At 44.3% G+C, this 21,022-nt stretch overlaps 2 protein-coding genes across 5 annotated transcripts in view; one reads left to right on the top strand and one right to left on the bottom strand.

Moving 5' to 3' along the window:
* Positions 1–21,022, bottom strand: part of clstn2a (calsyntenin 2a) — a 1,097,509-nt gene that overhangs the window by 705,967 nt on the left and 370,520 nt on the right. The gene's annotated exons all lie outside the window — the stretch shown is intronic.
* LOC122362019 (protein ANTAGONIST OF LIKE HETEROCHROMATIN PROTEIN 1) lies at positions 12,306–19,063 on the top strand. Of its 4 annotated transcripts, none has more exons than XR_006253055.1 (4): positions 12,327–12,710; positions 13,548–14,643; positions 16,069–17,891; positions 18,609–18,741. XR_006253055.1 is itself a non-coding variant. In XM_043263280.1 (3 exons), exons 2-3 carry the CDS (start codon positions 13,548–13,550, stop codon positions 18,764–18,766), a joined length of 1,254 nt encoding a protein of 417 aa, XP_043119215.1. In that variant the 5' UTR covers positions 12,306–12,710; positions 13,531–13,547; the 3' UTR covers positions 18,767–19,063. The 4 variants fall into 4 exon arrangements, 2 of the variants coding, with proteins under 2 accessions (XP_043119215.1, XP_043119201.1); XR_006253056.1 differs by having other exon boundaries at positions 16,069–16,379; positions 18,609–18,715; XM_043263280.1 differs by lacking the exon at positions 16,069–17,891 and having other exon boundaries at positions 12,306–12,710; positions 13,531–14,643; positions 18,609–19,063.

Below are 21,022 nucleotides of genomic sequence, written 5' to 3'. Positions count from 1 at the left end.
CAATGATTCAAATGACACGTAGCCTACAGAAGTTAATTAATTAATTGTATTTCATTATTGGTTGATTTGTCACAAAATAGTCAATTCCTCTTCCTGTCTTTCCAATCAACTTCCTGTGTGTTTTGGCCAGTTTAATTTTAACCCACACTCTTAAACTGAATTCTCTCTGAGGTTTTGATTCTGTTTTGTAAAAAAATGATCCGTTCTTTGATTTAATTTCTCCTGATTTTCCTGCTGGAATAAATAAAGATAAAAACCAGTGGAAACAGCAGCAGAAGATAACTGAGGTTAGAAGCAAAGAAAATCAGCTGGCAAATAGACAAAGATCAGCAACAAAATGATTTTTAAAATATATCTATATTTGTTCTATTTTAACTATAAGCAACAACTTCACATTAAGAACATCTTATATGACAGAAGCATTGAGTATCAATAGACACTTATAGATTAATTGAAAGGGCTATTAATTATTCGTGAGTAATATTTGACTGAGCAGTGAATATGAATGTAACCGTGTCAGAACTACTTGAACCTAAAAAAGCTTTATTAGCAAGTGAATCATCCTATCATATATTCCAGACCTGTATCGTTAAATATTTTTTTCTCCATTTTTTAATGCTTGATGTTTGAGACAAGTAGATGATGTTGTCCATCGTGATTAGAGTCAGGATAGCGCCCTCTGCTGGACAACAACAAGTCTGAAGATCAGAGAGAAAAACACAAACCTTCACATCAGTTCTCATCAGAAGAACATTAGACACTCTCAAACCTGTTCATTTTTACCTCGATCAAGATGCGTTTAACTTGACGAGTACTGTTTCCAAAAACAATAAATCTGCCCAGATACGTAAATATTCTTAAATCAAGAAGGATTTTTTTACAGTGCTTACACTACTTCCAGATTATTTTACATGTTTTGAAGCAAAATGCACAGAATTTTTACTTGTTATTTTACATTTCGATATTTGGGCTGGAAAGAGAGAAATCTATGTAAGAAAAGCAGAGCAACATTTACTTTTTGAATCGATTTTGATCTAAAAAAAAAAAAAAAGAAAGAAAAGCTGTCAAGTAAATACGTCTTGATTCAAGAATGTTTAGATACACAGAAATCCTTTTTCACAGTACAGTGGGAATGAAGCCGAGGAACACGCAGCGAACGGCGTCATGAAGCTCTTGAGATGGTGCTCTTCACCTGAGCACAAACGCAGATGAAGGAGATTGACGGGATCCGGAGCTGGATTACGGCTCAGGATCAGACGCTCTGGTTAATAAACACCTGCTGCCTGCAGAGACTCATCTCACCTCACGCCGGAGCTCAGTCAGACGCTCAAACACTGCTATTGTTTGCTCTAATCCTTCATCTCCATCCCACACTCTTCCTGAGACCCCGAAGGAGCCCGATAGAGGTCAGGGGTCGTGACCTTGTGACCCCGGCTGCTGACGTCAGCCACCGGCATCTTCTTTCATAACATTAGTTTTCAGTGATGTTCTGGAGCTGAATATGAATCAGATGTTTAATAAACACTTGACAAAATGTTACATTAAGTGATGAATAATGTGTGTACTGTGTACATTCTAAATATATTTATATAATAAAATTATATAAACACAATTTTTAAATATAAAATCAATTATTTAAATACATGTAAATACATTCTAAATATATACTGTAAGTTTGTATTTATTCACCTTTTTCTTCATGTAAAAATGGGTGCCACCATTTGTAAATTCTATGGTTCTAGCATCTGGTCTCATCCAAGTCCAGAGAGAGTAAGAGAGAGAGAGACAAAGAGAGAGAGTGAAGACAGAACCCAAGAACACTCCTGAGCAAGAGTGACAACAGAACCTAAGAACACGAGCAAGAGTGAAGACAGAACCAAAGATCACCAGCAAGAGTGATAACAGAACCCAAGAACACTCCTGAGCAAGAGTGAAGACAGAACCCAAGAACACTCCTGAGCAAGAGTGACGACAGAACCCAAGAACACTCCTGAGCAAGAGTGAAGACAGAATCCAAGAACACTCCTGAGCAAGAGTGAAGACAGAACTAAAGAACACTCCTGAGCAAGAGTGAAGACAGAACCCAAGAACACCAGCAAGAGTGACGACAGAACCCAAGAACACTCCTGAGCAAGAGTGAAGACAGAACCCAAGAACACTCCTGAGCAAGAGTGAAGACAGAACTAAAGAACACTCCTGAACAAGAGTGAAGACAGAACCCAAGAACACCAGCAAGAGTGAAGACAGAACCCAAGAACACTCCTGAGCAAGAGTGACGACAGAACCCAAGAACACTCCTGAGCAAGAGTGAAGACAGAACCCAAGAACACTCCTGAGCAAGAGTGACGACAGAACCCAAGAACACTTCTGAGCAAGAGTGAAGACAGAACTAAAGAACACTCCTGAGCAAGAGTGACGACAGAACCCAAGAACACTCCTGAGCAAGAGTGAAGACAGAACCCAAGAACACCAGCAAGAGTGAAAACAGAACTAAAGAACACTCCTGAGCAAGAGTGAAGTGAAGAGAGAACTAAAGAACACTCCTGAGCAAGAGTGAAGACAGAACCCAAGAACACTCCTGAGCAAGAGTGAAGACAGAACCCAAGAACACTCCTGAGAAGAGTGACGACAGAACCCAAGAACACTCCTGAGCAAGAGTGAAGACAGAACCCAAGAACACTCCTGAGCAAGAGTGAAGACAGAATCCAAGAACACCAGCAAGAGTGACGACAGAACCCAAGAACACTCCTGAGCAAGAGTGAAGACAGAACTAAAGAACACTCTTGAGCAAGAGTGAAGACAGAACTAAAGAACACTCCTGAGCAAGAGTGAAGACAGAACCCAAGAACACCAGCAAGAGTGAAGACAGAACCCAAGAACACTCCTGAGCAAGAGTGACGACAGAACCCAAGAACACTCCTGAGCAAGAGTGAAGACAGAACTAAAGAACACTTCTGAGCAAGAGTGAAGACAGAACTAAAGAACACTCCTGAGCAAGAGTGAAGACAGAACCCAAGAACACTCCTGAGCAAGAGTGAAGACAGAACCCAAGAACACCAGCAAGAGTGAAGACAGAACTAAAGAACACTCCTGAGCAAGAGTGAAGACAGAACCCAAGAACACCAGCAAAGTGAAAGACAGAACTAAAGAACACTCCTGAGCAAGAGTGAAGACAGAACCAAAGAACACTCCTGAGCAAGAGTGACGACAGAACCCAAGAACACTCCTGAGCAAGAGTGAAGACAGAACCCAAGAACACTCCTGAGCAAGAGTGACGACAGAACCCAAGAACACCAGCAAGAGTGAAGACAGAACCCAAGAACACCAGCAGCAAGTGAAGACAGAACTAAAGAACACTCCTGAGCAAGAGTGAAGACAGAACTAAAGAACACTCCTGAGCAAGAGTGAAGACAGAACTAAAGAACACTCCTGAGCAAGAGTGAAGACAGAACCCAAGAACACTCCTGAACAAGAGTGAAGACAGACAGAACCCAAGAACACCAGCAAGAGTGAAGACAGAACCCAAGAACACTCCTGAGCAAGAGTGACGACAGAACCCAAGAACACTCCTGAGCAAGAGTGAAGACAGAACCCAAGAACACTCCTGAGCAAGAGTGAAGACAGAACCCAAGAACACTCCTGAGCAAGAGTGAAGACAGAACTAAAGAACACTCCTGAGCAAGAGTGACGACAGAACCCAAGAACACTCCTGAGCAAGAGTGAAGACAGAACCCAAGAACACCAGCAAGAGTGAAAACAGAACTAAAGAACACTCCTGAGCAAGAGTGAAGACAGAACTAAAGAACACTCCTGAGCAAGAGTGAAGACAGAACCCAAGAACACTCCTGAGCAAGAGTGAAGAAGACAGAACCCAAGAACACTCCTGAGCAAGAGTGACGACAGAACCCAAGAACACAGCAAGAGTGAAAACAGAACTAAAGAACACTCCTGAGCAAGAGTGAAGACAGAACTAAAGAACACTCCTGAGCAAGAGTGAAGACAGAACCCAAGAACACTCCTGAGCAAGAGTGAAGACAGAACCAAGAACACTCCTGAGCAAGAGTGAAGACAGAACCCAAGAACACTCCTGAGCAAGAGTGAAGACAGAACCCAAGAACACTCCTGAGCAAGAGTGAAGACAGAACCCAAGAACACCAGCAAGAGTGAAGACAGAACCCAAGAACACTCCTGAGCAAGAGTGACGACAGAACCAAAGAACACTCCTGAGCAAGAGTGAAGACAGAAACTAAAGAACACTCCTGAGCAAGAGTGAAGACAGAACCCAAGAACACCAGCAAGAGTGAAGACAGAACCCAAGAACACTCCTGAGCAAGAGTGAAGACAGAACCCAAGAACACTCCTGAGCAAGAGTGAAGACAGAACTAAAGAACACTTCTGAGCAAGAGTGAAGACAGAACTAAAGAACACTCCTGAGCAAGAGTGAAGACAGAACCCAAGAACACTCCTGAGCAAGAGTGAAGACAGAACCCAAGAACACCAGCAAGAGTGAAGACAGACAGAACACCTGAGCAAAGTGAAACAGAACCCAAGAACAAGAGTGAAGACAGAACTAAAGAACACTCCTGAGCAAGAGTGAAGACAGAACTAAAGAACACTCCTGAGCAAGAGTGAAGACAGAACCCAAGAACACTCCTGAGCAAGAGTGAAGACAGAACCCAAGAACACTCCTGAGCAAGAGTGACGACAGAACCCAAGAACACCAGCAAGAGAAGACAGAACCCAAGAAGACCAGCAAGAGTGAAGACAGAACTAAGAGAACACTCCTGAGCAAGAGTGAAGACAGAACTAAAGAACACTCCTGAGCAAGAGTGAAGACAGAACTAAAGAACACTCCTGAGCAAGAGTGAAGACAGAACCCAAGAACACTCCTGAACAAGAGTGAAGACAGAACAGAACACCAGCAAGAGTGAAGACAGAACCCAAGAACACTCCTGAGCAAGAGTGAAGACAGAACCCAAGAACACTCCTGAGCAAGAGTGACGACAGAACCCAAGAACAGAACCCAAGAACACCTGAGCAAGAGTGACGACAGAACCCAAGAACACTCCTGAGCAAGAGTGAAGACAGAACTAAAGAACACTCCTGAGCAAGAGTGACGACAGAACCCAAGAACACTCCTGAGCAAGAGTGAAGACAGAAGAACAGAACACCAGAGCAAGAGTGAAGACAGAACTAAAGAACACTCCTGAGCAAGAGTGAAGACAGAACTAAAGAACACTCCTGAGCAAGAGTGAAGACAGAACCCAAGAACACTCCTGAGCAAGAGTGAAGACAGAACCCAAGAACACTCCTGAGCAAGAGTGACGACAGAACCCAAGAACACTCCTGAGCAAGAGTGAAGACAGAACCCAAGAACACTCCTGAGCAAGAGTGAAGACACAGTGACGACAGAACCCAAGAACACTCCTGAGCAAGAGTGAAGACAGAACTAAAGAACACTCCTGAGCAAGAGTGAAGACAGAACCCAAGAACACTCCTGAGCAAGAGTGAAGACAGAACCCAAGAACACCAGCAAGAGTGAAGACAGAACCCAAGAACACTCCTGAGCAAGAGTGAAGACAGAACCAAGAACACTCCTGAGCAAGAGTGAAGACAGAACTAAAGAACACTTCTGAGCAAGAGTGAAGACAGAACCCAAGAACACTCCTGAGCAAGAGAAGACAGAACAAGAACTGAGCAAAGAAGACACCCAAGAGCAAGAGTGAAGACAGAACTAAAGAACACTCCTGAGCAAGAGTGAAGAAGACAGAACAAGAGTGAAGAAGAACTAAAACACTCCTGAGCAAGAGTGAAGACAGAACCCAAGAACACTCCTGAGCAAGAGTGAAGACAGAACCCAAGAACACTCCTGAGCAAGAGTGAGAGACAGAACACCTGAGCAAGAACACTCCAAGAACACTCCTGAGCAAGAGTGAAGACAGAACTAAAGAACACCAAAGAACACTCCTGAGCAAGAGTGAAGACAGAACTAAAGAACACTCCTGAGCAAGAGTGAAGACAGAACCCAAGAACACTCCTGAGCAAGAGTGAAGACAGAACCCAAGAGCAAGAGTGAAGACAGAACCCAAGAACACTCCTGAGCAAGAGTGAGAGAGAACCAAGAACACCTGAGCAAGAGTGAAGACAGAACCCAAGAACACTCCTGAGCAAGAGTGAAGACAGAACCCAAGAACACTCCTGAGCAAGAGTGAAGACAGAACCCAAGAACACTCCTGAGCAAGAGTGAAGACAGAACCCAAGAACACTCCTGAGCTGAGCAAGAGTGAAGACAGAACTAAAGAACACTCCTGAGCAAGAGTGAAGACAGAACCCAAGAACACTCCTGAGCAAGAGTGAAGACAGAACCCAAGAACAAGCAAGAGTGAAGACAGAACCCAAGAACACTCCTGAGCAAGAGTGAAGACAGAACTAAAGAACACTCCTGAGCAAGAGTGAAGACAGAACCTAAAGAACACTCCTGAGCAAGAGTGAAGACAGAACTAAAGAACACTCCTGAGCAAGAAGAAGACAGAACCAAAGAACACTCCTGAGCAAGAGTGAAGACAGAACCCAAGAACACTCCTGAGCAAGAGTGAAGACAGAACCCAAGAACACTCCTGAGCAAGACAGAACCCAAGAAGACAGAACCCAAGAACACTCCTGAGCAAGAGTGAAGACAGAACCCAAGAACACTCCTGAGCAAGAGTGAAGACAGAACTAAAGAACACTCCTGAGCAAGAGTGAAGACAGAACCAAAGAACACTCCTGAGCAAGAGTGAAGACAGAACCCAAGAACACCAGCCAAGAGCAAGACAGAACCCAAGAACACTCCTGAGCAAGAGTGAAGACAGAACCCAAGAACACTCCTGAGCAAGAGTGAAGACAGAACTAAAGAACACTCCTGAGCAAGAGTGAAGACAGAACTAAAGAACACTCCTGAGCAAGAGTGAAGACAGAACCCAAGAACACTCCTGAGCAAGAGTGAAGACAGACAAGAGAACCAGCAAGAGTGAAGACAGAACACTCCTGAGCAAGAGTGAAGACAGAACAGAAACAAGAACAGAACCTCCTGAGCAAGAGTGAAGACAGAACTAAAGAACACTCCTGAGCAAGAGTGAAGACAGAACCCAAGAACACTCCTGAGCAAGAGTGAAGACAGAACCCAAGAACACTCCTGAGCAAGAGTGAAGACAGAACCCAAGAACACACCTGAGCAAGAGTGAAGACAGAACCCAAGAACACCAGCAAGAGTGAAGACAGAACTAAAGAACACTCCTGAGCAAGAGTGAAGACAGAACTAAAGAACACTCCTGAGCAAGAGTGAAGACAGAACTAAAGAACACTCCTGAGCAAGAGTGAAGACAGAACCCAAGAACACTCCTGAGCAAGAGTGAAGACAGAACCCAAGAACACTCCAGCAAGAGTGAAGACAGAACCCAAGAACACTCCTGAGCAAGAGTGAAGACAGAACCAAGAACACTCCTGAGCAAGAGTGAAGACAGAACCCAAGAACACTCCTGAGCAAGAGTGAAGACAGAACCTAAAGAACACTCCTGAGCAAGAGTGAAGACAGAACTAAAGAACACTCCTGAGCAAGAGTGAAGACAGAACCCAAGAACACTCCTGAGCAAGAGTGAAGACAGAACAAGAACAGTGAAGACAGAACTAAAGAACACTCCTGAGCAAGAGTGAAGACAGAACCCAAGAACACTCCTGAGCAAGAGTGAAGACAGAACCCAAGAACACTCCTGAGCAAGAGTGAAGACAGAACCCAAGAACACTCCTGAGCAAGAGTGAAGACAGAACCAAAGAACACTCCTGAGCAAGAGTGAAGACAGAACCAAGAACACTCCTGAGCAAGAGTGAAGACAGAACCCAAGAACACTCCTGAGCAAGAGTGAAGACAGAACTAAAGAACACTCCTGAGCAAGAGTGAAGACAGAACTAAAGAACACTCCTGAGCAAGAGTGAAGACAGAACCAAGAACACTCCTGAGCAAGAGTGAAGACAGAACCAAGAACACTCCTGAGCAAGAGTGAAGACAGAACCCAAGAACACTCCTGAGCAAGAGTGAAGACAGAACCCAAGAACACTCCTGAGCAAGAGTGAAGACAGAACAAGAACACCCTGAGCAAGAACGACAGAACCCAAGCAAGAGCAAGAGTGAAGACAGAACTAAAGAACACTCCTGAGCAAGAGTGAAGACAGAACTAAAGAACACTCCTGAGCAAGAGTGAAGACAGAACCCAGAACACCAGCAAGAACACTCCTGAGCAAGAGTGAAGACAGAACCCAAGAACACTCCTGAGCAAGAGTGAAGACAGAACCCAAGAACACTCCTGAGCAAGAAGACAGAACTAAAGAACACTCCTGAGCAAGAGTGAAGACAGAACTAAAGAACACTCCTGAGCAAGAGTGAAGACAGAACCCAAGAACACTCCTGAGCAAGAGTGAAGACAGAACCCAAGAACACTCCTGAGCAAGAGTGAAGACAGAACCAAAGAACACTCCTGAGCAAGAGTGAAGACAGAACTAAAGAACACTCCTGAGCAAGAGTGAAGACAGAACTAAAGAACACTCCTGAGCAAGAGTGAAGACAGAACTAAAGAACACTCCTGAGCAAGAGTGAAGACAGAACCCAAGAACACTCCTGAGCAAGAGTGAAGACAGAACCCAAGAACACTCCTGAGCAAGAGTGAAGACAGAACCCAAGAACACTCCTGAGCAAGAGTGAAGACAGAACCCAAGAACACTCCTGAGCAAGAGTGAAGACAGAACCCAAGAACACTCCTGAGCAAGAGTGAAGACAGAACCCAAGAACACTCCTGAGCAAGAGTGAAGACAGAACCAAAGAACACTCCTGAGCAAGAGTGAAGACAGAACTAAAGAACACTCCTGAGCAAGAGTGAAGACAGAACCCAAGAACACTCCAGCAAGAGTGAAGACAGAACTAAAGAACACTCCTGAGCAAGAGTGAAGACAGAACCCAAGAACACTCCTGAGCAAGAGTGAAGACAGAACCAAGAACACTCCTGAGCAAGAGTGAAGACAGAACCCAAGAACACTCCTGAGCAAGAACCCAAGTGAAGACAGAACCCAAGAACACTCCTGAGCAAGAGTGAAGACAGAACCCAAGAACACTCCTGAGCAAGAGTGAAGACAGAATCCAAGAACACAGCAAGAGTGAAGACAGAACCCAAGAACACTCCTGAGCAAGAGTGAAGACAGAACTAAAGAACACTCCTGAGCAAGAGTGAAGACAGAACCCAAGAACACTCCTGAGCAAGAGTGAAGACAGAACCCAAGAACACCAGCAAGAGTGACGACAGAACCCAAGAACACTCCTGAGCAAGAGTGACGACAGAACCCAAGAACACTCCTGAGCAAGAGTGAAGACAGAACCAAGAACACTTCTGAGCAAGAGTGAAGACAGAACTAAAGAACACTCCTGAGCAAGAGTGAAGACAGAACTAAAGAACACTCCTGAGCAAGAGTGAAGACAGAACCCAAGAACACCAGCAAGAGTGAAGACAGAACCAAGAACACTCCTGAGCAAGAGTGACGACAGAACCCAAGAACACTCCTGAGCAAGAGTGAAGACAGAACTAAAGAACACTTCTGAGCAAGAGTGAAGACAGAACTAAAGAACACTCCTGAGCAAGAGTGACGACAGAACCCAAGAACACTCCTGAGCAAGAGTGAAGACAGAACCCAAGAACACCAGCAAGAGTGAAGACAGAACCCAAGAACACCAGCAAGAGTGAAGACAGAACCCAAGAACACCAGCAAGAGTGACGACAGAACTAAAGCAAGAGTGAAGACAGAACTAAAGAACACTCCTGAGCAAGAGTGAAGACAGAACCAAAGAACACTCCTGAGCAAGAGTGAAGACAGAACCCAAGAACACTCCTGAGCAAGAGTGAAGACAGAACCCAAGAACACTCCTGAGCAAGAGTGAAGACAGAACCCAAGAACACCAGCAAGAGTGAAGACAGAACCCAAGAACACTCCTGAGCAAGAGTGAAGACAGAACTAAAGAACACTCCTGAGCAAGAACACTCACACTCCTGAGCAAGAGTGAAGACAGAACCAAGAACACTCCTGAGCAAGAGACAGAACCCAAGAACACTCCTGAGCAAGAGTGAAGACAGAACTAAAGAACACTTCTGAGCAAGAGTGAAGACAGAACCCAAGAACACTCCTGAGCAAGAGTGAAGACAGAACCCAAGAACACTCCTGAGCAAGAGTGAGACAGAACCCAAGAACACTCCTGAGCAAGAGTGAAGACAGAACTAAAGAACACCTGAGCAAGAGTGAAGAACAGAACACTCCTGAGCAAGAGAAGACACTCCAAGAACACTCCTGAGCAAGAGTGACAGAACCCAAGAACACTCCTGAGCAAGAGTGAAGACAGAACTAAAGAACACTCCTGAGCAAGAGTGAAGACAGAACCCAAGAACACTCCTGAGCAAGAGTGAAGACAGAACCCAAGAACACTCCTGAGCAAGAGTGAAGACAGAACCCAAGAACACTCCTGAGCAAGAGTGAAGACAGAACCCAAGAACACTCCTGAGCAAGAGTGAAGACAGAACCCAAGAACACTCCTGAGCAAGAGTGAAGACAGAACCCAAGAACACCAGCAAGAGTGAAGACAGAACCAAGAACACTCCTGAGCAAGAGTGAAGACACTCAGAACCCAAGAACACTCCTGAGCAAGAGTGAAGACAGAACTAAAGAACACTCCTGAGCAAGAGTGAAGACAGAACTAAAGAACACTCCTGAGCAAGAGTGAAGACAGAACCCAAGAACACTCCTGAGCAAGAGTGAAGACAGAACCCAAGAACACTCCTGAGCAAGAGTGAAGACAGAACTAAAGAACACTCCTGAGCAAGAGTGAAGACAGTAAAGAACACTCCTGAGCAAGAGTGAAGACAGAACCCAAGAACACTCCTGAGCAAGAGTGAAGACAGAACCAAGAACACTCCTGAGCAAGAGTGAAGACAGAAACCCAAGAACACTCCTGAGCAAGAGTGAAGACAGAACCCAAGAACACTCCTGAGCAAGAGTGAAGACAGAACCCAAGAACACCTGAGCAAGAGTGAAGACAGAATCCAAGAACACTCCTGAGCAAGAGTGAAGACAGAACCCAAGAACACTCCTGAGCAAGAAGACAGAAGACAAGAGAAGACAGAACCCAAGAACACTCCTGAGCAAGAGTGAAGACAGAACAAAGAACACTCCTGAGCAAGAAGAAGACAGAACCCAAGAACACTCCTGAGCAAGAGTGAAGACAGAACCCAAGAACACTCCTGAGCAAGAGTGACGACAGAACCCAAGAACACTCCTGAGCAAGAGTGAAGACAGAACTAAAGAACACTTCTGAGCAAGAGTGAAGACAGAACTAAAGAACACTCCTGAGCAAGAGTGACGACAGAACCCAAGAACACTCCTGAGCAAGAGTGAAGACAGAACCCAAGAACACCAGCAAGAGTGAAGACAGAACTAAAGAACACTCCTGAGCAAGAGTGAAGACAGAACTAAAGAACACTCCTGAGCAAGAGTGAAGACAGAACCAAGAACACTCCTGAGCAAGAGTGAAGACAGAACTAAAGAACACTCCTGAGCAAGAGTGACAACAGAACCCAAGAACACCAGCAAGAGTGAAGACAGAACCCAAGAACACCAGCAAGAGTGAAGACAGAACTAAAGAACACTCCTGAGCAAGAGTGAAGACAGAACTAAAGAACACTCCTGAGCAAGAGTGAAGACAGAACTAAAGAACTCCTGAGCAAGAGTGAAGACAGAACCCAAGAACACTCCTGAGCAAGAGTGAAGACAGAACCCAAGAACACTCCTGAGCAAGAGTGAAGACAGAACTAAAGAACACTCCTGAGCAAGAGTGACAACAGAACCCAAGAACACAAGAACACAAACTCTGTCCAGACAGGATGATTTTCATGATCAGAATTAATTTCTTTACATCATAAAAGTAATGTCAAATGTAAGGTTAAGATGCAAATATCTGGTATGTATTCCTTCTCCAAAATGTAAAGAAGTGATTTAATGCAGATTGTAACATTTGTCAATTCCACTGATCACACACACACACACACACACACACACACACACACACACACACACACACACACTCACACACACACACACACACACACACACACACACACACACACACACACACACACACAAAGCACTGTTTAATGTCTTTAAAAAGGAGCTAGCCATGTATATAAAGAGGTTGTAAAAAATACGAGTTCTTTGCGGTTGATTTTATTTAATTTTATTCCTGATTATTATGAATATCCTGGTACTTGTTAGGCGGCGCTGCGGCGTGACGTCATGAGCAGAGACGCAGAAGCAGCAGCAGAAGAAGAAAAAGCGCGAGGAGCGCGTTAGCAGAGACAGCGCTAATATTGATGAAAAAACACAAGGTGCGCGGAAAAAGCAGAGCGATCGCGGCACGTCGTGGAAGATATCGCGCCTCTGCAGCGGCGTTAGGAGCCGAGGCTGAAAACAAAGGCGGAATCATGGCAAACGACGAGACGCTGCGCTCGCTAATGTTTACGCTCAGTTACGTGCTGATGAAGCGACGGCGTGACGTCACCAGCGCAGACGCGCAGCGCAGACGCGAGGTTCAGCGGCGCGTCGCGCACAGACAGTATTTCCAGCAGAGACACAAGAGGATGATCATGGTGAGATGCGCCTTCACTACTGAACAAAACATCCTCACCAGTTTGACAAATACAGAAACAATGATTTTATTATATCAAATAAACTTGTTTTTCTTTTGTACTCTTTTTATATAGAGTTTGAGTTCATTTTATGAAAATACTTTAGCGTATTCTTGCAAGAACCTTTAATTTGTAGCATCAACTTGAGCAGTGGTTCCCAGCTCCAGGAACACGCTGAGAACCACTGAACTAGAGGATGATCCTGAGGATTCACAATCAGCCAGATTCACATTTGATCTGCTTGAATTCACCGCAGTGTGCTTTTAATCTAGTTTTTGCAATGTCCAATTTTGAACTGAGTGGTTCTTCCAAAAAAAAAGAACAAATTCTGACACATACAAGCTTAAAATTAATATTCATTTTGGTTATTCCTGCAAAATATTTCTGAACTTTTAATGCTTCACCTGTGAGCCTGGAGCACAGCAGCAGTCTTGAGCGCAGGTGTATTTGTAGCAATAAACAAAACCTTGTATAAATCAAAGTTATCAATGTTCTTTATGCCAAAAATCATTAGGATATTAAGTGAAGTTCAATTAAGATATTTTGTAAATGTCCTACAAAGAAAAATATAAAATAATATACATTTTAATACTTCATTCCTGATTATTAATATTCATTGCTAAGAACTTCATTTTCTCAATATTTAGATTTTTTTGCTCCCTCAGATTCCAGATTTTCTAATAGTTGCACCTCAGACAAATATTGTCAGATCATAACAAACCAGACATCAGTGGAGAGGTTTTTTATTCAGCTTCAGATTGTTCTCCGCCCTCTCTAACAGAACTGTGTCTCTCTCAGATGATGATGGCTCAGGCGTCTCGTCCGATCGGAGCTCCTCCGGCTCGACCCACGCGGGTCTGGAGCAGCATCGAGAGCACCGATTGGTGGGAGCGGGTGGTGATGAGGGAGTTCCAGCCCTCTGATTGGCTGGAGAAGTTCCGTATGACCAAAGAGACGTTCTTCCTGTTGTGTGGGAAGCTGAAGCCGCGGCTGAGCCGGCAGGACACCCGTCTGCGTCCGGCGCTGCCGCTGGAGAAGCGTGTGGCCGTGGCTCTGTGGCGGCTGGCCTCTAATGTGGAGTACCGCACCATCAGCGCTCTGTTCGGCGTGGGCCGCTCCACGGTCTGTAAGTGTGTGCGAGACGTGTGTCACGCCATCGTTCTGCTGCTCCGGCCTCTGTACCTGCGCTCCCCGAGCGAGCAGGAGCTGGAGGACTCTGCCCGGCTCTTCGCCTCTCGCTGGGGCTTCCCTCACTGCGTGGGAGCTCTGGCCAGCCTCCACGTGCCCATCATCGCGCCGTCCAGCAACACGCACAGCTACTGGAACAGCCGGGGCTGGCTGTCGGTGGTCACTCAGGGAGCGGTCAACGGGCTGGGTCAGTTCTGGGACGTGTGCGCCGGGTTCCCGGGCAGCACCGAGCACGCCGAGCTGCTGCAGAACTCCACGCTCTGGGCTCGAGGCTGCGAGGGCTTCCTTCGGCACGAGCCCGAGCGCCGCTTCATGGGCCGCCCGCTGGGCTTCCTGATGCTGGGCGACGCCGGCTACCCGCTGAAGAGCTGGCTGCTGAAGAGCTTCCCGGAGTCCGGCGCGCTGACCGAGGCCCAGAGAGCCTTCAACCGGCGTCTGGAGCGCGCTCGAGGGGTGGTGGACGAGGCCTTCCTCCGGCTCCGGGCGCGCTGGCAGTGTCTGCTGAAGAGGAACGACTGCCGCATGGATGTGGTGCCCACCATGATCCTGGCCTGCTGCGTGCTGCACAACGTCTGCGAGGTGCACGGGGACGAGTTCGACGAGCGCTGGGAGGAAGCCGTCCGGCACGAGGAGAGCCCGCAGCCCGCTGACGAGGTGTCGCCCGCCGCCGATGACCGCCACGGAGAGGAAGTCCGAGCGCTCTTCTGTGAGTACTTCCTGCAGCAGGAGAACCAGCAGAGCACGCTGGGATGCTGAGACCGGACCAGACCGGACCAGAGCATGCTGCACAAAGTGATCTGCTCACTCAGCGTTTGCGTCTTCATTTGAGCTATAAATATTTAAACGTTCTAGATGTATTTACTTGAGAGGTGAAATAACTTCAGTGTTGGGTACGTTACTTAAAAAATTAAGAGGGTTAATACGCTGCATTAAATTTTATCCTTAGACTGTAAACTTAGATTTTAAGTTCAATATTGATTTTAAAACTATTTAAATTATTTACAGTATGTAACAGAAGTATTTTATAAGTAACTAATAATTTGAAGTAAATTAAAGTTACACCCAACACTGAATGTCTTAAAGGAATAGTTCACCCAAACATGAAAATGACCTTATAATCTACTCACCCTGAAGCCATCCGTCCTCTGTGTATATGACTCTCTTCTTTCAGATGAACACAGAGTTTTGTAAAAAAAAAAAAGGACAGAGTATCCTGGTGTTTTCAAGCTGGTTTTCAACTACTGCGACGTAAAACTAACCTATACGCCTTTGTGAGGTTATCACATGACCTCTGAAGCGCATCCATCGCTTTTTTCAGTGATTATAATTTTAGAAAATGGAAATATTTTTGTTACTTTTTTTGTTATTTTTGATGTGATCACCCCCTGGAGGAGTGTAGGTTAGTTTCACGATGGATATATCTGATTTACGGAGCTTCAAAATAATGTCTGCTATCCAAAAATGTTACTAACAAAATGTAAATGCAAGTAAGCTGTCAAGTAAATGCATCTTGAGTCTTGATTGTTTAGATATTTGTAATAGTTCTAATCTGTGCAGCCGATGCTGAAGGGAGTTAGTCCTGATTCTGCAGCTGGGCTTGTTTTCATCACAGACCCCTTTGCCCTCCTTTTTGTTACTTAATGAACCTTATTTTAATTTGGTAAATCTGTTTAAGGTCCTTGATGCTGCTTCCTTGGAGCCAGGGTCATATTCTTTGTGATATTTGTACAGTAATATGTTTCATGTTTTTGTCGATACAATAAATCACAATGGGGTCAGTTTCTTCAGAATGTCTTCATCTTCCTCACATCACACAGGTTTGAGTAAACGATGACAGGACAATCATTTCTGGGTGAAAGATAACGGCGCTCATCATAACATGCCATCTGTGTTTGTGAGGCTTCAGATTAGGAATAAGTGAAATCTGGCCCAGGATTATGCTGAGGATTATATTTCCTATAATGGTGTCTTGAGGGAATCTGAGGGAGGGTCAGGGGTCGCTTGGGGTTCAGGAGCTGAAGATGGTAGTGTAATAATGATGGTGTGGTGTTGATGACCGAAGTGTTGGTCACACGTGTCATTATTAGCCGGATTATCTGTGTCTGACGGACGCTCGTCTCGCTCCTCTCAGAGACTGCTCCTCATCGGTCAGCATGCTGCATCCGCTCATGATCTGCATGGTCATCGTCAACACCTCCATGTCCATCATCTTCTGGACGCTCTTGATGTCCGAAGTCTTCTTCAAAGAGGCAGAGACGGAGGAGGCCAGGGCTGCGGCGGCCGTGTCTCCGGCGTAAACTCGTTAGTATGTAGATCTCGTTACTCTGTCGCTGCTTCGTAGAGCTTCTCTGATCAGACGCACAGAGAGATTTCCTTCATTAGAAGCTTTATTCTGCAACAAACTCATCGTTTGGGAGCTATGGAGCGCTTTCTTATTTACAGGTAAGAGAAAAACAATGTTTCAATGCATTACAATTTGTCTTCTTTTGCTTATCAATATTGTACGAATAGATTAAGATCTTTAGATTAAATATTGCTTTAAGAAATTATTTATCTGGTATTGTGTCATTTCATTTGACAGAGTTTCTGTTGAACTTGAGAAATCAGAGCCATACAGTTTATGAATAATCAGATTAAGTCAATAAATATGGCTTCTCGAGAGTCGTCTTAAACACGTGCTGATTCACACGTCATTAACCGTTAAGCACCACATTATAACAAGAGGAAGACATTCAGAACTCATGTATCTCTCCGTTATATTCAGACTGTTTCAGGTGTATTTAAGTATTTTCTCAAATACATTAAGTATTTTTTTTTATCATTTCTTGGCATCACACTAACGCTGCTGTTCCTAAGAGCTGCTGGTCAGTTTTCCTCACACACCTGATTCAGCTCATTACAGACACTGATCTGCTGGAGGTCCAGGAGGGGTTCGGAAACAGTGCATTATGGGATGTGTTGCAGAATGCTCATTACATAAACTGTTGGATTAGTTTTGGAGATGCATATGACAGCGTTTTGGAATGCGATCAGTGGATTACAGCAGAAGAGCGTACTGCACAGATTCAGTCCATCTCTGTGTGTTAGAGACTCCTGTCCAAAGCCAGCATGCTGCACCCGCTCATGTTCATGATCGTCGTCTTTAACACCGGCATGACCATCGTGGAGTGGACCTTTCTCATGCACGAGACCATGAGGTTAAACTCGGAGAATCCAGATGAAGTTTATCCGTCCGAGTAGAAGCAGTGGAGCGGCTCGTTAGCATGAGGAGTTTAGTCTTAGATCATTTGCACCATGAAATGAAGTTTCGAGGTAAGACTTCCAGGTCTCAGATCCATTGGTACATTACAGTAGAATCTGTCAGTGAAGGGTTTCTGTGATCGTGTGGTCGACTTATTCTGGATTGGATGGGAATCTCTGGTAATCTTGGGAATGTTCTGTCTGCTGGTAATTCAGGATTTGATTAAAACAGACTTAATCTTCTCATTCTCTGCGGCTCAATCATTCCCCTGTAATCCAGGCAGATATGGTTTGTTATTAGAAAACGTTCAAATCTTCTTTACCTTCAGTATGTCGTGGGCTTTTAAATTAAGAACTCTGCCCTATATGTTTCTTTCTCGTGAACGGTGAGATGAGTTGGGTCAGGAGACATGGACTTGTCAGGAGAGTGGCTCTCGAGGGGCCGGGTTCCTCAGCGTTTGCTTCGGTCTCACAGGTCAGACTCGTCTCCGTTCCTGGAGTACAGGCCCCCGGCGCGAGACTCTGTCTCTGTTCCTCCACATGTTCTGTACGTCTCTGTGGGTCTGCTGCTGGTCATTCTGGCCACGTATGCCATCGTGGGTCACCTGATCGATGACCTGCTCCATGACCTGGCAGGTACCGTCAGCGGCCGGTGTTCCCCGGTGTTCTCTGATGTTCCCCGGTGTTCTCCAGTGTTCTCCCAGTGTTTAACAGGTGCGCTCCCAGTGTTGTGCTGTGTTTCTGTCAGGCGTCTGTTGTGATACTTCACGTCTCCTTCTTTCCGACTAAATGGCAGGCCTGTGATTTGCTCATCTTGTGTAAATGGTCAGTACTGTCATTTAAAAATAAAACATGGTTACTTATGTCCTAATTGAAGTTTTTCACATCACAGATTTTGACGTGGTCCACATGTTCTCTTGTGTGTTTTGTGATGGTTGTCTCTGTTCTGATCATTAAACTGTTCTTCTGGAAAATCCTTATACTCAGCTATGTATGATTTTGAGCTCCATCTTTTTACACTGAGGAAGATTTGATGGATTCAAACTGTTACAAAAGCTGAAAACTTTGACCGATGCAGAAGCAAACATGCTCTTTACATGTGAACGATCGTCTGTAAAGTGAGAAGCGTGTTTATCATTACACGTTACTGGTTTCTATGTGTTTTTAGAGTCATCTGTTGTTTTTTGAGCCGTTAAATGAGTAAACAGCTGCTGCATGAATGTTTTCCACACAAACTAATAAATCACAGCTAATGAGCAGCCATGCAATTAGCTTGATATGACCTGAATGTCGAATTCGCTCATTTTCAATAATTACTTAAGTGTGAACATATAAATATTCAATTCTAAAACGAATGTATATGGGTTATAAAATAAGCAATGCGTGTTGTAGCCCATGTTTTACTGAATGGTTGTCTCCATCTCTGCTCAGACTGGGTCTTTGGTCCCAAACCCGAAGCCGGTGAAGCTGAGAGCGGGCGTGAAGAAGAGCGTGTCGGTCTGGAGGAAGAGCGAGCCGGTCTGCTGCCGGGATTCACAGAGACCCATCATCTCACAGGATCCGGCCTTCATTACATCACATCACTATGAGTCCGTGCCGGCCTTCACTTCCCTGGCTTTCATATTTTCACCTCGTCTGTAAGATGTTTGTATCAGACTGGAAGCTCTTTTTGCTGCTGTAGAAAAGCAAAGCATAGAAAACAGTCTTTCGGTATGAAAAGAGGGCGAGGTCATGTGATTGTTGTGATGTCATCAGTGTAATTGCTGTGTTCTGTGATGCAATTAAAATGAATTCTGAGATGGATATATTTTGGAGACTGTATATATAAATAAATGAGAAGGCATGAATGATGCATATGAGATCTAGAATTAAAGCCTCTCCTCATTAGGAACCAACAGCTTGTGTCTGATTTATCTTTATGAGCTACGAGATTATTATAATACCTGTCTGAGACAGTAAGGTCATAAACACGCAAGATGTTCATCGCAGCACATTCTCACGAAACCTGTTGAAACATCAGAAGAAATAAATATATCACTCTAAACTAAAACTGACCTGACACTTTATCATCAACTATGCTTAACATTAACATTTTAATCAATCACTGTTCAGGAAGATTTACGGTGTTTCTTTAAGTTTATCACATGCCAGAACATAATATGTGAGGTTTTATCTTTCTATTAATAAAGTACTGAGTGTACGTGTTCTCTCAGTTCACTATCAACCATAACCAACAACTGTAAGCCGTCTCAAAGCTGGATAATATGTACAGATAAAGCCTGTGACCTTGAGCGTCTCAGCCAATCACAGCGCTGCAAATGCACATCAACACCTCCGTCCTTTATTCTTCATTCGCTTCTGGAGTTTCAGAGGAAAGGAACAACATGGACGTCTAATGATTTCTCTGGACAGATAACGTCTGATCTCCATCACAGTCTGTGAACAAACTCTTCTCTGGACGGTATGTATGTATTGAGATACAGATCCACACTTAAGTGTATGTTTATAGTGCGCTCGTGCGTTTAAGGTGCTTAGTTGAACAATTATATTTACAAATGCTTAAAAAGTTTACAATATACTCACATGATGAGTGTTTTCAGTGAAATACAACGTTGTGAGACTCAGTCTGTGCCGTGATCAGCTCATTGACCTTTGGGCAGCAGGGTTAGGTTATGGTTCGTTTAGGGTCAGTTGTTCTTGTATCGGTGTTAACTGTAGACATGTGTTAAGGTTCTGGATGAGAGTGTGATGGCCGGCCCGCGAGAACCTCCTCTGCTTCCCCCTTCTGCTGAGGAGGAGATTTTCTTCAAGAATTACATCCCACCTGCTCGAGATGCCATCTATCTGCCCATTCACGTCTTCTACATCATCCTGGCCTCCATCATCATAGTGGCCACGCTCTACGCCATCATCGGTCACCTCATCAAAGACCTGATTCACGACCTGGCCGGTGAGAGCCACATCTGTGATGATAACGGTCCTCAAGTCCTCAGTTATTCCACTCCAAAGCTGCAAATTTAACTTAAATATCTCACAAAACATTAGCAAATAAGTTTCCATCTAAAGAAAACAAAATTGTCACTTCCTGATAAACTGGCACTAAATATCACTAAAAACACTAGGAATAGCCACAGTAATAAATTTCATATATAAAAAATTACTTGTCATTTTGAAATGTCAAGCACTTTGTCCATAAAAATATTTCAGATGCTGTGGAATTAGAGATTAGGCTTAATCAAATGGTTCCATACCACTTCACAAACTCACATTACTTTTGTTGTGCATGGAGCAATTCATTTGCAAAAGCATTTCCATCTCTTATTATTTGCGCTAACTCTCTTTCGAGTCACAAGTCAAAAGCTACCTCAAGCAAACATAAAAACGTTTTCAAAAATTAACAAGGTCATATGATGTTGCTAAAAATAACATTATTTTGTGTATTTGGTGTAATGTAATGTGTTTGTGTGGTTTAAAGTTGAAAAAACACAATTTTCAACATACTGTACACTATTGTTTCTCTGTTTCTATTTTTGAAACCGGTCGATCGTTCTAAAAAAAAAAAAAAAAAAAAAAAAAAGTGAGGTGTGCTCTGATAACGTGTTTGTACAAAATGTGTTGCATCACCACGTCTGCATTCGTGATTGGAGAAACATCTCGTTTTGTTCTCTTCAGCTCACTGATAGAAAAAGTGCATAATTTTTTTATGCCTACGTTTCATTTGAAAATTAGGATGGAACATAGCTAGTAACACCTACACTTCCTACAATATAAAGGCAGCTATCAGTAAGAACTGATTCTGTCACAGACACCAAGCTACTGAATATCCAGTTTACACACCACTGTTA

The sequence above is a fragment of the Puntigrus tetrazona genome, chromosome 2 (assembly GCF_018831695.1).
Source record: "Puntigrus tetrazona isolate hp1 chromosome 2, ASM1883169v1, whole genome shotgun sequence".
NCBI lineage: Eukaryota > Metazoa > Chordata > Actinopteri > Cypriniformes > Cyprinidae > Puntigrus > Puntigrus tetrazona.
This window is presented reverse-complemented; position numbering and strand designations above follow the sequence as displayed.

Bases quoted from the DNA above. Each gene is read 5' to 3' on its own strand.
- LOC122362019 (XM_043263266.1), top strand. From the start codon at position 12,435: ATGAAAAAACACAAGGTGCGCGGAAAAAGCAGAGCGATCGCGGCACGT. The intron at 12,711-13,547 runs GTGAGATGCGCC...TGTCTCTCTCAG, and splicing joins GACACAAGAGGATGATCATG to ATGATGATGGCTCAGGCGTC. The intron at 14,644-18,608 runs GTGAGTACTTCC...ATCTCTGCTCAG, and splicing joins GGAAGTCCGAGCGCTCTTCT to ACTGGGTCTTTGGTCCCAAA.